This window comes from Carcharhinus amblyrhynchos, chromosome 35 (genome assembly GCF_965287045.1).
Source record: "Carcharhinus amblyrhynchos chromosome 35, sCarAmb.v2.hapA, whole genome shotgun sequence".
NCBI classification, from domain to species: Eukaryota; Metazoa; Chordata; class Chondrichthyes; order Carcharhiniformes; family Carcharhinidae; genus Carcharhinus; species Carcharhinus amblyrhynchos.
The window spans coordinates 4,767,938-4,786,279 of record NC_137358.1 but is presented as its reverse complement, the minus strand read 5'-3'; the positions used below and the strand labels follow the sequence as shown (position 1 = coordinate 4,786,279).

General features: G+C 46.7%; 1 protein-coding gene across 5 annotated transcripts in view; it reads left to right on the top strand.

The window, feature by feature from the left end:
* The first annotated feature begins 892 nt into the window (after window positions 1-892).
* Window positions 893-18,342, top strand: part of LOC145361782 (liprin-alpha-3-like) — a 137,045-nt gene continuing 119,595 nt past the window's right edge. For 3 of the 5 annotated variants that reach the window (XM_080217755.1, XM_080217754.1, XM_080217751.1), the window contains exons 1-2: window positions 1,017-1,215; window positions 17,653-18,010. In XM_080217755.1, coding sequence (XP_080073881.1) covers window positions 17,777-18,010 — 234 coding nt within the window. In that variant the 5' untranslated portion in view covers window positions 1,017-1,215; window positions 17,653-17,776. Of the gene's footprint in view, window positions 943-1,016; window positions 1,216-11,917; window positions 11,986-17,652; window positions 18,011-18,342 lie in introns of those variants that run through there. The other 2 variants (XM_080217752.1, XM_080217753.1) reach the window with 2 other exon arrangements.

Below are 18,342 nucleotides of genomic sequence, written 5' to 3'. Positions count from 1 at the left end.
CAAGAAATAAATATTTTTCACTGTATCCCTGTACATGGATAAGAATAAACCAAATCAAATACATTCAGCTGATTTTACTCTACACCCTAGCTATGACTGTAACACTGCATTCTGCACCAGCTCCCTCGCTCCATGTACTCTATGAATGGTGTGCTTTGTGTGTATAGCGCACAAGAAATAATACTTTTCACTGTATCCCTCTACATGTGATAAGAATAAATCAGATCAAATACATGAAGCTGATTTTTCTCTACGCCCTAGCTCTGACTGTAACACTGCATTCTGCACCCTCTCTCTGGCTCCGTGAACTATGAATGGTATGCTTTGCGTGTGTAGCCTGCAAGAAATAATACTTGTCATTCTATCCCAGTACCTGACAATAATAAATCAAATCAAATACATTAAGCTGATTTTTCTCTACACCCTAGCTACGACTGCAACACTGCATTCTCCGCCCTCTCCCTCTCTCCATGTACTCTATGAATGGTATGCTTTGTGTATATACCCTGCAAGAAATAATACTTGTCACAATTTATGTGACAATAATAAATCAAATCGAATTAAAGGGATAGCAATGTTTATTTTTAAAAATACAATATAATCTGTGCTTTCCCTTTGGTGCAGTACGTTTTATTTAAAGCCCTCGATGGATTGGATTTATTTGACAGCACTGCAGGAATTTGAGTTTAGAGCCTGTCTCTCCCTCGCCCAGGTTACTGTACCTGGCCCAGCCCTGGAATGATATTACCCACTTTGAGCATGACATCATCCTTATTGGGAGTCCCGCCCCCTTCCCGGGCCCGGCCCCGGCCTGATTGGCCGGCCGGCTGCGGTTCCCACCCAGCCCATTGGCCAGAGGGCCTGTCCATCAGGGTGAGTGACAGGCAGAGGGCTCCGCAGCTGATCCGACATGGTTCCAAGTTGGTTCCCTTTGGAGTGGAGGTAGGCGGGCAATGCGGGGACGGATGCTGGGAACCTGGTCTCCCTTTTTTTTCAATGGGAAGTAGTGGATGAGTGAGAGCTCTTTAATTTTATTTTTATTTGGGGAGGGGAAGGGGGGGGCAATTTAATTGCAATTGCTTGAAATCCCCCTTCCCCTTAAAGATCCAAGGGGTGGAATGCAAGGATAAAGTCAAAAAAAGAGAGAAAGGGTAGGGGAGTGGGGGTGGAATCAGGAGGAGAGGGCGAGAAGCTGGAATCCTGTGGCTTGCAGATGTGAGTATCTCTTCAATGCATGCAATCGAGAATGTGGGTTCATCAATGGGTGCTTCTCTCCAGAACGATTTGCTTGCAAATCATTGCAATCCTTTTGGTTTTTTTGGGGGGGGGGAGGGGGAAGGAGGGGGAGAGGCAAAGGCTGAGATTTCCAGCAATGTGTGCCCCCCCATTATACTCATTTTTAATTTATTTTTTATCTGCAAAGGTGCTGAAAAGTGTGATCACTTGCCAGAAAGGTTGGCATCTGTGTATATATGTGTGTCAATGCATATGTATATATGTGTGTGTGTATATATATATATGTGTACAGATGTGTGTATGTCTATGCATGTGCCCATGTGTGTATATATGTGTCTCTGTGTGTGTCTGTATGTATGTGTGTATATCAATGTATTTATGTGTATCTATGTAATTATGTGTATTTGTGTCTATGTATGTGTGTGTTATGATTGCAGTCCTTTCTCTGTCCCCCACCCCATTTCTCCCCACACCCCACCCCTCTCCCCCCCCCCCCCCGAGGGAGATCCTGGGGGTGTAGGGGTGAATTACAATGATTTGTGGGGCTGAAGGCGGTGTGTCTGCCCTTTTTGTGTGTATGTGTGTATGTGTGTGTCTGAGTGTGAAGGGGAGGGCGAGACAGAGCAATTCCAGTGATAAAAATGTATTTGATCAATCAATCCACCCCCCCCCACCGCGTTTCCCCACCCACCCCTTTATTTGTAGCCAACAGAACTAGATACAATTTGTCCGCCTGTACATGGATCTCCTGGAAATACTGAATACTTAGTTTCATAGGAGAAATAGCAAGATCTATGTGGGATGCAGACGATTACACAGTTGCAACGGTTTAACACGCACACACACCCCTTATATTTCCAACCGGATCCTTATCATGTCGAGATGGACCGGCTTTCAAATCTCTGTGATCTGTGCACTAAAAAAAATGCGGTGATTGTGCAAGGAATGATTTGTGAAAGCGATTAATACATTTCCCTCTCTGCGTTTGATGTTGCTAGGACGTGATGCTTATTTAATACCTGCAGTTGCTACATCCCCTCCCCTAGCTTGCTAACACCTCCTGTCAGCGATTTTAAACCCATAGATCACTGACTTGCTTCCATTTATTGGTGACTGGGTTCCTCAAACCCTCCCCTCTTTTTAAAAAAAACAGAGTGAATTGCAGTGTTTGTAAGAACAGCAACAGCAGCAGTGCATTGCTACTTCACAATGCTGGTTTCACCTGGCTATCTCTAGCGAGTCCCTATCAATGATTATTGCGATCTGAAGGCGAGCTATATATCAAGCAGCAACTACAGATCCCCTTCCAGTGCGTTCGCTGTATCAGAACTATCTGGAGCCCCACTAGTGTTTGAACGGCGTCTCTGCAGTGAACAACTCCAGAGATAATTGTGATGAGTGAGTCTGCAGGCCATTTGATGGTGGCATTTGAGACACAAGGAGTGAGTCCTGGAGATGTGTTTTCCAGGGTGACAGGCTTCCCTTTACTGCTTGGAGGCGAACACTTTAACACTGTGGCTCTGTCGGCGAACCGGTGCCTAATCTATTCCTGTATTTGTGTATCCCACAGCATTTGGGTGTCGCTCAAGATTTCAACTCAGTACAAAACAGCCGGATGCTGTTTAATCTTTATTTCTTTTTCCAAAAATGACAAATGGGGATTTTCAGATATACAAGGTGAATTTTTTTTAACCAAAGGTTAGCCCATTATTTGAGCAAATTGAGTTTTCTTTAAGGGGACAATCTCTCCATCCCCACCCCTCCCCATAGAATTCCTACAGTGTGGAAGGAGTCCATTCAGACCATCCAGTTTGAGAAAGATCATATTAGCCAGTATGCCCCCACCCCCGCATCCCTGGGCATTCACCATGGCCAGTCCACTTAACCTGACAGCTTTGGACACTAAGGGAGAACTGAGTTTGGCCAATCCATCTAACCCACACATCTTGGGCTACTTGGAGTGACACAGTAGCACAGTGATTAGCCCTGCTGCCTCCTAGCTCCAGAGGACCCGGGTTCAATTCCCAACTTGGGTCACTGTCTGTGAGGAGTTTGTACGTTCTCTCCATGTCTGTGTGGGTTTCCTTTGGGTGCTCCAGTTTCCTCCCACAGTCTAAAGATGGTGCAGGTTAGGTGGATCGGCCGTGGTGAATGCACGGGGATGTGGGTGTGGGACATGCTGGCTAAAATTATCTTTTGGAAAGTCAGCACAGGGACGATGGGCTGAATGGACTCCTTCTGCACTGTTGGGATTCTATAGCAGGGCGGAGGGGAGTGGAGAGAGTGTCCCCTTAAAGAAAACTCAATTTCCTCAAATAATGAGCTAATCTTTGGTTAAAAAAAATTCACCTTACATATCTGAAAATCCCCATTTGTCATTTTTGAATAAGAAATAAAGATTAAACAGCATCCAGCTGTTTTGTACTGAGTAGGCAGGTAAATGAAACTGATCCACTTCAGATCAGCCATGATCTTATTGAATGGCGGGGCAGGCTCGAAGGGCTAGATGGCCTACTCCTGCTCCTGTTTCTTATGTTCTTATGAGTTGAAATCTTGAGCGACACCCAATCATACCAAATACTGTGGGATACACAACTACAGCGAAAGATTAGGCTCTGGTTCGCCGACAGACCCACACTGTTAGTGTTTGCCTCCAAGCAGTAAAGGGAAGCCTGTCACCCTGGAAAACACATCTCCAGGACTCACTCCTTGAATCTCAAATGCCACCATCAAATGGCCTGTAGACTCACTCATCACAATTATCTCTGGAATTGTTCACTGCAGAGATGCAAACACTAGTAGGGCCTCATATAATTCTGATACAGCGAATGCACTGGAAGGGGATCTGTAGTTGCTGCTTGATATGTAGCTCGCCTTCAGATTGCGGTTAGCAATAATCATTGATAGGGACTCGCTAGAGATAGCTAGGTGAAACCAGCATTGTGAAGTAGTAATGACTTGTGGGTTAGGTGGACTGGCCATGCTAAATGCCTCTTAGTGTCCTGGGATACGTAGGTTACAGAGATTAGCTGATAAATATGTAGAGTTATGGGGATAGGGCGTAACTGGGATTGTTGTCAGTACAGACCTGATGGGCCGAATGGTCTCCTTCTGTGCTGTAGAGCTCCTATAGTTCTATGACTAAGGGGCAATTTAGCATGGCTAATCCATCTAACCTGCAAATCTTTGGACACTAAGGGATAATTTAGCATGGTCCACCCACCTAACCTGCGCATCTTTAGACACTAAGGGACAATTTAGCATGGTCAATCCACCTAACCTGCACATCTTTGGAGTGTAGGAGAAAACTGGAGCACCCGGAGGAAACCCACACAGACACGGGGAGAACGTGCAAACTCCACACAGACAGTGACCTAAGGCAGGAATCGAAGTTGTGCCCCTGGCGCTGTGAGGCAGCAGTGCTAACCACTGTTCCACCGTGCCGCCTCAGATGCCATAGTGAGAGAGGAAGGGGGCTGCAATGGGGTTTGTTCAGAGCGTAGACTAGTTGGGCCCAATGGTCTGTTTTGTGCTGCAGATTCTGTGCTGCCATCGTTCACTGGATGAGTATCATTGCCGAGTTTGCGGAGATCTTGATGGATACCAGTCAGTTTGCTTGGACACAAGGTTGACTGGTGAATGGAGCCACTGCTCCTTGACCTCTGACTTACCCTTTTCCCCCTTCCTCCCAGTGGGATTATGAAGCTTTGCTGGTGGATATCCAGATGGGAATGCCTGGGATTTGAACTTCAATCACCAAGTTACAAGCTTAGTACTTCAGTGCTGTAGCTAATGACTCCCTCCTCTTTTGGCTCATTTAATGATTAATTCATTCATTTTAAATGAATAAATGTTGAAGTCAGCAGTTTTTTGCTTTTGAGTAGGATTGTGCTAAGTGTGGTGCTCTCTCTCTCTCTTTCAGACATACTTTCTCTCTCTCTCTCTCTCTCTCTCTCCTCTCTCTCTCTCCCTCTCCTCTCTCTCTGCCTCCCTCTCTGCTCTCTCTCTCTCTCTCTCTCTCTCCCTCTCTCTCTGTGTGACTCATAGTGAAGTGATCCATAGAATCATAACAGTGCAGAAAGAGGCCCATCAAGTCTGCACTGACTCTCTGACAGAGTATCTTACCCAACCCTATCCCAGTAAACCTCGCGCATTTACCATGACACAGTGGCACAGTGGTTAGCACTACTGCCTCATAGCACCAGGGACCCAGGATCGATTCCCGGCATGGGTCATTGCCTGTGCGGAGTTTGCATATTCTCCCTGTGTATGCGTGAGTTTCCTCCAGGTGCTCCAGTTTCTTCCCACAGTCTGAAAGATGTGCGTGTTAGGTGGATTATCCGTGCTGAATTCTCCCTCAGTGTAGCCGAACAGGTGCCAGAGTGTGGCGACTAGGGGATTTTTCATGGTAATTTCATTGTAGCGTTAATGTAAGTGTACTTGTGTCACTAATTAATCAATTTTACTTTAAAAAAAGTGGGCAATCTACCTAATTCTGAGCATCTTTGGATTATCAGAGGCTACAAGGTATGAGGGTAGCTGAGTGGTTCTATCTGCCTGTCCTTTTGGTAACTTAAGGCTAACGGGCTGGTTCAGTCAGTAGATAGGAAGGAAATGCAATGTTAACATTCATGTCAAGAAGGCAAGAATACAAGAGCAAGGATGTACTTCTGAGGCTGTGTAAGGCTCTGGGCGGATCCCATTTGGAATACTGTGAGCAGTCTTGGGCCTCGTATCTAAGGAAGGACGTACTGGCCTTGGAAAGAATCCAGAGGAGGTTCACAAGAATGATTCCTGGAATGAAGAGTTTGTCATATGAGGAATGGTTGAGGACTCTGGGTCTGTACTCATTGGAGTTTAGAAGTATGAGGGGGGATCTTATTGAAACTTACAGGATACTGCGAGGCCTGGATAGAGTGGATATGGAGAGGATGTTTCCACTAGTAAGAAAAACTGGAACCAGAGGGCACAACCTCAGGCTAAAGGGACAATCCTTTAAAATAGAGATGAGGAAGAATTTCTTCAGCCAGAGGATGGTGAATCTGTGGAACTCCTTGCCGTAGAAGGCTGTGGAGACCAGCTCATCGATTTGATTTGATTTATTATTGTCACATGTATTAACATACAGTGAAAAGTATAGTTTCTTGTGCGCTGTACAGCCGAAGCATACCATTCATAGAGAAGGAAAGGAGAGAGCGTAGAATGTAATGTTACAGTCATAACTAGTGTGCAGAGAAAGATCAGCGTAATGCGAGGTAGGTCCATTTAAAAGTCTGACAGCAGCAGGGAAGAAGCTGTTCTTGAGTCAGTTGGCATGTGACCTCAGACTTCTTCCTTCTTGCCCGAAGGAAGAAGATGGAAGAGAGAATGTCTGGGGTGCATGGAGTCGTTAATTATGTTGGCTGCTTTGCCAAGGCAGCGGGAAGTGTAGACCAAGTGAATGGATGGGAGGCTGGTTTGCGTGATGGATTGGGCTACATTCATGACTTTTGTAGTCCCTTATAGTCTTGGGCAGAGCAGGAGCCATACCAAGCTGTGATACAACCAGAAAGAATGCTTTCTATGATGCATCTGTAAAAGTTGGTGAGAGTTGTAACTGACATGCCAAATTTCCTTAGTCTTCTGAGGCATTGGTGGGTTTTCTTAACCATAGTGTCGGCATGGGGGGACCCAGACAGGTTGTTGGTGATCTGGACGCCTAAAAATTCGAAGTTCTCGATCCTTCTCACTTCATCTCCTTTGATGTAGACATGGGCGTGTTCTCTTTTATGCTTCCTGAAGTCGGTGACAATCTCCTTCGTTTTGTTGAGTGTCTTTAAGACAGAGATAGATAGGTTCTTGATTAATAAAAGGGGATCAGGGGTTATGGGGAGAAGACAGGGGAGTGGGGAATGAGAAAAATATCAGCCATGATTGAATGGCAGAGCAGACTTGATGGGCCGAGTGGCCTAACTCTGCTCCTATGTCTTATGGTTATGGGGTGGATGAGATTGTGCTATGTGACGTGCCCAAACACAAGTTCATGCTGAGCGAATTTTAGTTTGATTAGCCAGCCACAACACAAGCCAGAACAACAATGGCTAGTTTGTTTGGTGTACTGCTCAAACTGCTATTGTGCAATATCCTAAATCGTTTCTGTCTACAGGAAGCTATGTGGCCCCTGAATTATGTAAAACATATTGTCTTTGGGATAAAATAATTTGTCAGCAATTTATTAATGCCGAGCCGACCGTGGGATAATGTACGTTAAATTTAATATTCAACAAAATGAATTTTGTTTGAATATAAAATGTGCTGAGGGGGAGCTGCCACAGGGCAGTGAGAGTGTCAGTGTCGTCATTAACATTCTGGGAAAGTGCAGTGATCAGAATCTGAGTGAACTGCATTTATATAGTGCCCTTCACGACCATCCCAAATCTCACCAACTTTTGTAAGTATGCCTTAGACAGCATCCTTTCCAGTTGTATCACAGCTTGGTGCGGCTCCTGTTCTCCAAGAAACTACAAAGGATTGTGAATGTAGCCCAGTCCATCTTGCAAACCAGCCCCCCACCCATTGACTCTGTCTACACTTCCCCCTGCCTCAGGGAAAGCAGCCAGCATAATCAAGGACCCCATGTACCCTCCCCGCGCACAACCCCCCCCCCCACACACACACACACAACATACTCTCTTCCACCGTGTGGGTGGCGCAGTCGTTAGCTCTGCTAGGGACCTGGGTTCAATTCCAGACTCAGGTCACTGTCTGTGTGGAGTTTGCATGTTCTCCCTGTGTCTGCTTTGTTTCCTCTGAGTGCTCCAACTTCCTCCCACAGTCCAACGATGTGTGGGTTAGCTTGGCCATGCTAAATTGCCCCTTAGTGTCTTGGGATGTGTTGGTTAGAGGGATTGTTGGGGTAAATACGTGGGGTTACGGGGATAGGGCCATGCTAAATTGCCCCTTAGTCTCTGGGGGATTAGCAGGGTAAATACTTGGGGTTATAGGGAAGGGCCTGTGTGGAATTGTTATTGGTGCATGCTTGTTGGACCAAATGGCCTTTCTCTGCTCTGTATGCATTCTGTGATTCTTCTGTTGGGAAAAAGATACAAACGTCTGTGATCACGTACTAACCGACTCCAGAACAACTTCTTCCCTGTGGCCATCAGACTTTTGAATGGACCTACCTTATATTAAGTTGATCTTTCTTTACAAGCTAGCTATGATTGTAACACTACATTCTGCACCCTCTCTCCTTCTCTATGAAAGGGATGCTTTGTCTGTACAGCGTGTAAGAAACAATACTCTTCACTGTATGCTAATACATAGGACAATAATAAATCAGATACATTAAGTTGCTCTTTCTCTGCTCGCTAGTTAGGACTGTAACCCTACATTGTGCACCATCTCCTTTCCTTCTCTATGAATGGTATGCTTTATCTGCATAGAGTGCAAGAAACAAGACTTTTCGCTGTACACCAATACACGTGACAATAATAAATCAAATCAAATATATTAAGTTGATCTTTCTCTATATCCAAGCTGTGACTATAACACTACATTCTGCACTCTCTCCTTTTCTTCTCTATGAATGGTATGCTTTGTACAGAGTGCAAGAAGCAAGATTTTTTGCTGTATGCTAATGCACGTGACAATAATAAATGAATGAGGTCATGCAGGAAACTTGGCAGCCAATTCGTGCACAGCAAGCTCCCTTGTTTTGATCAGGACATAGAGGAGAACTTCCCTGCTCTTCCTCACATAGTATAATGGGATCTGAGCATATCTCAGTTTTAATGTTTCATCTGAAAGTTGGCACCTCTCAGGAGTTTTGTGCTACAGTCTCGTGGGTTCCTGAAGCAAGAGCCAAGCATGGATTTACAGAGGGGAAATCGTGCTTGATGAATCTATTAGCATTCGTTTGAGAATGTAACTAGTAGAGCTGATCAAGGAGAACCAGTGGATGTGGTTTATTTAGACTTCCAGAATGTTTTTGACAAGGTCTCACAAAATAGACTACTGTGTAAAATTAAATTGTGAGTTAAAGGGATCAAGGGATATGACGGAAGACGGGATCAGCATATTAAATTTGATGTTCTGTCATAATCAAAATGAATTGTGGAGCAGGTTTGAAGGGCTGAATGGCCTACTCCTGCTTCGGGTTGTTATGTTTAAAGGTAGCCGTGATGTGGAAATGCCGGCATGAGTCAAGGAGCCGTGCTCCGCAAGCTTGTGATTCCAGTTGGATTTTAACCTGGTGTTGTGAGAATTCTTACTATGTTTAAAGTGTGTGGGATTGCAGGTAGTGTCTTGAGCTGGATAGAAAGCTGGTTAGCTGACAGGAAGCAAAGAGTTGGCATAAATGGGTCTTTTTTCAATTGGCAGGCAGTGACTAGTGGGGTACTGCAGGGTTCTATGATAGGACACCACTGTTCACATAATATTTTATTGATTTGGAAGGGATTATTCGGAATGTATTATCTCCAGATTTGCAGATGATACAAAGTTGGGTGGGAGGGTGAGCTGTGAGGATGATGCAGAGATGCTTCAGCGTGATTTGGACAGGCTGAGAAAGTGGACATATGCATGGCAGATGCTGTATAGTGTGGGTAGATGTGAGGTTTAACTTGCCCTTTAGTGTCCAAAGATGGGCAGGTTGGGTGGATTGGCCACGCTAAATTGCCCCAGTATCAGAAGTGAGTTCAGTATAGATGGAGGATGGGGGGCATTTCATGGCAACTTGATAGCCATGTTGATGGAGATGAATATTTGTGGCTGCCAGGATCTAATTATTCCATTTTCTCACCGCCACCTGCTGCATTTTATTTAGATTTTATACAAAATAAAAGGGGCTCATGCACCCCCTTATAGATTTGTGGGGGACTGACTTTCAAACGGAAAGCCTTGCATTTATATAGCACCTTTTACAACAGAAGAGAGTCCAAAAGAATGAAGGAAATGTTGTGATGTCAGTTTGCCCACAGGAAACTCCCACATGCAGCAATTCAATAACAGTCAGTTGTCTTTTTTGTGTGACTCAGATTAAGGAATCATTATTGGCCAAAAGGATCAGGATCATTCACACACACACACACCACCACCACCACCACCACCACCAGCACCTCCCCCCCCCACCCCCGCACTATCAAAATAGTGGCTTTATCTGCTCAGGTGACACAGTGGTTAGCACTGCCAGGTTCAATTCCCAGCTCGGGTCACTGTCTGTGCGGAGTCTGCACATTCTCCCTGTGTCCACATGGGTTTCCTCCGGTTTCCTCCCACAGTCCGAAAGACGTGCTGGTTAGGGTGCATTGGCCGTGCTAAATTCTCCGTCAGTGTACCCGAACAGGCACCGGAGTGTGGTGACCAGGGGATTTTCACAGTAACTTCATTGCAGCGTTTACGTAAGCCTACTTATGACACTACCTGCCATGTCAGTGCCACTTTTCCTGACTCCAGTTGAACACACTGAAGCACAACACATCTATAAAATGAGCAAAATACTAGCTTTTTTTTTCTGTTTGTGGGGGGAGGCGCAGAGTTGGTTATTAGAACAGGGCACCTGTGAACTGCCTAACAGCAGCCAAGCTACCAATTACAACAGGATTACAGTGCACTGAATGTCTAGGTGAGTGCTGAGTGCTGGTCAATCCTGCTTTCTTCCTCCTGTCTTCTCTGGGGTGGGAGGGGGAACTATACTGCCCCTCTGTGTCCAAAGATTAGGTGGATTGGCCATGCTAAATTGCCCCTTAGTGTCCAAAGATGTGCAGGTTAGTGGATTGGCCATGCTAAATTTTCCCTTTAGTATCGGGGGATTAGCAGGGAATGTGCATGGGTTTCCGGGGATAGGGTGTGGGTGGGGTTATGGTTGGCGCAGTCCGAATTGCGGCCCTCACACTGTAGGGATTCTATAGTGAAATGCAGAGCGGGTTTGAAAGGTGAATGAAAGCAGAAGAAATAAGGCCAGTGTGTAAGGGATCACAAGGTGATAGCCAAGTCTCTGAGGCCACACGTGGAATTGACTGGAGAATGGGAGCAAGGAATCATTCGGGATGATTGGAGTTTGAAATTAGAACCTTCCCACTGTTTCAGAATATGTTCATTTTCATTCTCGCGTCCCCTCCGGTTTCTAGAAAAGGGTAAATGAAGTTAAATTCCTCCCCCCACCTCCGCCACTCCCACTAGAAGGGCTGGGACTTTCCTGCCAGCCTTGTCCAGCAGCGGGACTGGAAAATTTAGAGAGGAAGCCAAAAGCCCACTGATTGGATTTGATTTATTATTGTCACATGTATTAACATATAGTGAAAAGTCTTGTTTCTTGCACGCTGTATAGACAAAGCACACCGTCCATAGAGAAGGAAAAGAGAGAGTGCAGGATGTAGTGTTACAGTTATAGTTAGGGTGTAGAGAAAGATCAACTTAATGCGAAATAGGTCCATCGGCTTTCGACAGGACTGGAAGATCCCAGCCAAAGTGACCAAATTGCTTCCAAGTACATTGAGGTTAACTGGGAGAGAGTTCACCAATGCCCTTCCCCAACCATTGCCACTTCTTGTCTGGTCAATGAAGATTGTCAGTGGTGTTAAGAGGGGATGAAACTCGTCCCTTGTTACTCTCAGTACATTCTCCCACTTCTGCACATTGACTCCACCCTTATTTATGTAAGGTATTGTTGGCATCACAATTTGCCTTCTCTCTTTGTCATAGAGTCATACAGCGTGGGAAAGGCCCTTCGGCCCATCGAGTGTGCACTGCCAATAACTACCACTAAAGGTGTGCTAATCCCATTTTCCCTTATCCTTGAATGTTACGATATTTCAAATGCTCATCCAAATATTATTTAAAGGTTGTAAGGTTTCCGGTCTCCCCTTTCTTCCCAGGCAGCACATCCCAAATTCCCACCACCCTCTGAGTGAAAAAGTTTTTTCTCAAATCCCCTCTGAATCTCCTGCCCCTCACCCTAAAACTCTGCCCCCTCATGATTGATGCCCCGACCCAAACAATGGGAACAGCTGCTCCCTGCTCACCCTGTCCATATCCCTCATAATCTTCTACACCTCAATCATGTACCCCCTCAGCCTTCCCTACTCTAGAGAAAACAATCCAAGTCAATCCTTTATAATTCAAATGCTTCATCCCAGGCAACACCCTGGAGAATCTCCTCTGTACTCCCTCTATCACATCCTTCCTATAGTGAGGTGACCAGAACTGCACACAGTGCTCCAGCTGTGGCCAATGCTCTGTACTTTTACAGATGCACCATAGAAAGCATTCTTTCTGGTTGTATCACAGCTTGGTATGGCTCCTGCTCTGCCCAAGATAGCAAGGAACTACAAAAGGTCATGAATGTAGCTCAATCCATCTCATAAACCAGCCTCCCATCCACTGACTCTGTCTACATTTCCCGCTGCCTCGACAAGGCAGCCAGCATAATTAAGGACCTCACGCATCCCAGACATTCTCTTTTTCACCTTCTTCCGTTGGGAAAAAGATACAAAAGTCTGAGGTCATGTACTAACCGATTCAAGAACAGCTTCTTCCCTGCTTTTGTCAGACTTTTGAATGGATCTACTTTGCATTAAGTTGATCTTTCTCTGTACCCTAGCTATGACTGTAACACTACATTCTGCACTCTCTCCTTCTCTATGAGCGGTATGTTTTGTCTGTATGCGCACAGGAAACAATACTTTTCACTGTATACTGATACACGTGACAATAATAAATCAGATCAAATCAACTCCAACATTACCTCCTTGCTGTTGTACCCTATGCTGTGGAGATGCCAGTGTTGGACTGGGGTGGGCACAGTAAGAAGTCTCACAACACCAGGTTAAAGTCCAACAGGTTTATTTGGTAGCACAAGCTTTTGGAGTGTCGTTCCTTCTTCAGATGAATGAAGAATTGTGTTCACAAACAGGGAATAAATAGACACAGCTCTGTTTACAAATTGAGTCTGTATCTATGTCTGCCCTGTTTGTGAACACAACTTTTCACTCTTCTGAGGAAGGAGCGACACTCCCAAAGCTTGTGCTACCAAATAAACCTGTTGGACTTTAAGCTGGTGTTGTGAGACTTCTTCTTGTACCCTATGCCAGTGTTGATACCTCTGCTGCCAATGCCATGCTTCTTGCAGGACCTTGGCCATAGACTGCTTACTATTGACTCAGTTGGCCTGTGACCCTATTTCCCCCTTTTTTCTTCTGCTTTGCCTTTCCTTCCACACCTGCTTGCCTACCTTGGGGTTGATTCACCCCCTCCTTGGCTGGCGCTTTGGACGGGACTTCCTGTCCACGCTTTCCCCGAAACTGGTGGGAGAATCAGATTGCCGCACAAGCCTCTGTTTTGGAAACCCCCCTTCCTCACAAAGTCTTGCAGTTCTATAAAGCGATGGCGTGATGGTTAACACAGCGTTTCCAAAGCCCTCTGGTTATATAACGCTGTTTGTCAGTTGTCACAGAATCCCTACAGTGCTGAAGGAGGCCATTCAGCCCATCGAGTCTGCACTGACCACAATCCCATCCAGGCCCTATTCCCCTAACACTTACATGGTTCCCCCCACCATGGCAGATAATATGGGAAAATTTCCCCCTTTTGGTTTTGGTTAAAACATGTTGCTCTTTGGGTGTTTACTTAGGGTTTTAAAACATCCCTCCCATCCAACCTCCCCCTTATCTCATCCCATCAAGTGAACCTTCCAGAAGGGTTTTGCAATAACACAGGATATGAGCAAATGTGAATGCAGCACCTAAACTGGTGCTGCTGAAACAGTTGAGCAGGGAACAGACAGATGGTGTCTTATGAGGTGGCAGTGGCAGCTTTTCAAGGTTGTGTGCGGATGGATCTAGCATCAGAGTGTGTGTGTGTGTGTGTGTGTGTGTGTGTGTGTGTGTGTGTGTGTGTGTGTGTGTATCTGCGTGCGTGTGTCAGTGTGTGTGTGTGTGTGCATGTGTGTCAGTGCGCATGTGTGTGTGTTCTATGGCATGCTTGTGCATCAGTGCACATGTGTGTGTGATGTATGGCATGTGTGTGTGTTGTATAGCATGTGTGCATGCGTGTGTGTGTGTGCATGTGTCTGTGTTGTATGGCGTGTGTGCTTAACATGTGGTTAGTGTGTCTTGGGTGACCGACAAGTGGTTAGCACTGCTGCCTCATAGCTCCAGGGACCTGGGTGCGATTCCTGGCTTTGGGTCACTGTCTGTGTGGAGTTTACACGCTCTCCCCGTGTCTGAATTGGTTGCCTCCGGGTGCTCCAGTTTCCTCCAACAGTCCAAAGATATGCAGATTAGGTTGACTGGCCATGCTAAATTGCTACCTTTGTTTTGAAAAGTTTATTTATTATTGTCACAAGTAGGCTTATATTAACACTACAATGAAGTTACTGTGAAAATCCCCTAGTCGCCACACTCCGGCACCTGTTCGGGTTCACGAGGGAGAATTTAGCACGGACAACGCACCCTAACCAGCACGTCTTTCAGAGTGAGGGAGGAAAACGGAGCACCCGGAGGAAACCCATGCAGACATGGGGAGAATGTGCAAACTCCACACAGACAGTGACCCAAGCTGGGAATCGAACCTTTAGTGTCTTTTGGACCGTGGGACAGACAGTCACCCGAGGCCGGAATCGAACCCAGGCCCCTGGCGCTGTGAGGTAGCAGGTGAATTTAAGTTCCACCAGGAACTTCCGCCTTGGGCCCAGAACCTCCATCTAGGCCTCTGGATTACTAGGCCAGTGACGTTACCACCTCCCTCCCTAACAGCAGTGTGGGTGTACCTACACCACATGGACCGTAGTAACTCAAGAAGGCAGTTCACCATCACCCTCTCGAGGGCAATTAGGACTGGGCAATGCATGCTTCCCTAGCCAGCCACTCCCACAAAAAAATACTAAAATGGCAGATTTTCTTTATCTTTCTCACCACGTGGGCGTTGCTGTCTGGTCCCAGCATCTGGAGCCTATCCCTAATTGCCCTTGGGAAGGTTGGTGGTGTGCTGCTACCTCGGCAGACATGACGTTAGTCTCAGTTGAGAGTTTATAAATGCTTTCAGCAAATGTCGAGTGTGATAGTAAGATAAATGTGTCTAGAATCAGCAGCCGGTACATTGTTAAGCCTATCCCAGGGCACAGGGACCCAAACTGAAGTTTCTCAAAATCGCCTTATCCTTCACCCTGTCTCATTAATCATTCCCTCTTTTTCCGGTGTTGGCTTTCCTGAGCAGTTCTCAGCTGCATCTGAAAATTCTGGGTTTGAGACCCAATCCAGGAGTTTGAGAGCACGGGGCCCAGGCTGGAGCACGGGGCCCAGGCTGGAGGCCACGTGTTCGAAGCCAGAGCCCACGTTCTAGGCTGGACCCCGTGACTAGGCCGGAGTGTGCGCAACCCAGGCCGGAGGGCACAGGCTGGAGCCCGTGTTCTAGGCTGGAGGGTGTGACCCAGGCCAGCTCATGCATTCTAGCCAGGCACCTTCCATTCGATACTGAGGAGTGAGGTCCAACCTTTTGGGTGGATGCTAAATTGTGGCCCTGTTTGCCCCCTCAGATGTAAGAGATCCCCTGGATAGGGGGAGAGATTTCCTCAGTGTTCTTGGGCAACATTCATCCCTTATCCAACATCACTCAAAAGTCAGGTAATCAGGTCGCTTTTCACATTGCTGTTTGTGGGTTCTTGCTGTGTGTAAATTGGCTGTCCTGTTTCCCACATCTCTGGGGGTATTTTGTACTGTCCTGTTGTTCAGTTGTTGCTGGGCTATGGGCTGGAGCCCCATGGCCTACTCAACTGCTAGGGACATCACACCTAAGCCTCACCCTGGCCTTGCTCATCATTCCTATTCGGGGTCATTAGAAAGCGTTTTGGAATGGTAACCCTGGCGAATTTCCCCATCCCTGCTCCTCTCTTCCGTCCCCTTCACTGGCCGTGGGCTGCTAATAATTACAGCTAAGCACCTATTTCCCTCAAAGGAAGAACCAACACGTTTGTATAGCGCCTTTCAGAACACCCCAATGACGCAGCCTTCGACGCGTAGTCGCTGTTGTAAAAAATGTAGCCGCTATTTTTGTCAGAGCAAGATTCCCTAAACGGCACTGTGATATAAAGACCATAAGATCCCTCAGTAGGTGTTAACTGAGGGGCAAATGCTACCCTGGGGAGAACTTCCCAACCCCACTTGAGAGGCTTGGTTTAATGTCCCATCTCAAAGTTCGGCACTTGCGAAAATTGTACCCCTCCAGTCTCCTCCGCACAGCGGTTAGCACTGCTGCCTCACGGCGCCAGGGACTCCGGCTCTATTCCCAGCTTGGATCACTGCCTGCGGACTCTGCACGTTCTCCCCGTGTCTGCATGGGTTTCCTCCGGGTGCTCCCATCACAGCAGATGGTGAAATTTGAATTCAATAAAAATAAATCTGGAATTAAGTCAAGTAATGACCGCGAAACCATTGTCCATTGTTGGAAAAACCCATCTGGTTACTAATGGTGTGTGGAATTCAAACTGAGGTCCCCAAACCAACAGTGGTTTGCCAGAGCAAGAGACAATCCTATCAACCATGGGAGGTGATGGCCTAGTGGTATTATCACTAGACTATTAATCTTGAAACTCCTGGGGACCTGGGTTCGAATCCCGCCACGGCAGATGGTGGAATTTGAATTCAGTAAAAAATATCTGCAAATTAAGAACCTACTGATGCCCACAAAACCATTGTCAATTGTTGTAAAAACCCATCTGGTTCACTAATGTCCTTTGAGGAAGGAAATCTGCTGTCCTTACCCTGTCTGGTCTACATGTGACTCCAGAGCCACAGCAATGTGGTTGATTCTCAACTGCTTATGGGCAACTAGGAATGGGCAATATACGAACAGGTCTGTGACACTCCCAGATTACATGGGGTGGCACAGTGGTTAGCCCTGCTGCCTCACAGCGCCAGGGACCCAGGTCTGATTCCTGACTTGGGTCAGTGCCTGTGCAGAGTCTGCACATTCTCCCTGTGTCCGAGCGTTCCGATTTCCTCCCACAATCCAAAAGCAGTTGGGTGCTAAATTCCTTCTCTGTGTACCCAAGCAGGCGCTGGACTGTGGCGACTAAGGGATGTTCCCAGTAACAAAATTCACGAATGTCCTTTTGGGAAGGAAATCTGCTGTTTTCACTGCTGTGGTCCACATGTGACTCCAGAGCCACAGCAATGTGGTTTTCTCTTAACTGCCCACGGGCAACTAGGGATGGGCAATAAATGCTGGCCCGGCCAACAACGCCCATGTCCCATGAATGAATAAAAAGAACTTAATTGCAGTGTGACTAATAAATAAACTTTGTAAGTTTTAGTGATTTATGAAACACGTCTCTTGTGCTTTCTGGAACCCAGTGAATTTTAAGTGTCAGCATCCAGGTGTTAGATGTTTTGGATCTCTTTTCCGTTAATTTTTTTTCCTGATTATTTCTGTGTTTTTTAGCTCCTGGATTTTCTGGAACCTCTCTCGAACGCACCACTGGGGAACGAGCTGGTAGTCCTCCCCCCTCGCTGCCACTGGCTGCTACCACGTCTCTCGAGGTTTCCAATGGTCTAACGGGGACAAGATGATGTGCGAGGTGATGCCCACCATTAACGAGGACAACCGCCGCGGCTCTCAGTATGGGTCGGACGACGCCAACTTTGAACAGCTGATGGTCAACATGCTCAACGAGCGGGAGCGGCTGCTGGAAAGCCTGCGGGAGACCCAGGAGAGCTTGGCCGGCGCCCAGCTCCGCCTGCGGGAGCTCGGCCACGAGAAAGAATCCCTGCAGCGGCAGCTCAGCATTGCCCTGCCACAGGTAGGAGAATCCCTTTCGCATCCTGAGGGTGAGAGAATGGGTGGATGAAGAAGACGGTGGCACTGTGGGTTAGCACTGCTGCCTCACGGCGCCAGGGAACCCGGGTTCGATTCCCAGCTCGGGTCACTGTTTGTGTGGAGCCTGCACATTCTCCCTGTGTCTGCGTGGGTTTCCACCAGGTGCTCTGGTTTCCTCCTCACAGTCCAAAGAACTGTACAGGTTGACTGGCCATACTAAATTGTCTCTTAGTATCCAAAGATGTGGATTGGGCACACTAAATTGCCCCTTGGTATCCAACAATGTGCAGGTTAGGTGGATTGGCCATGCTAACT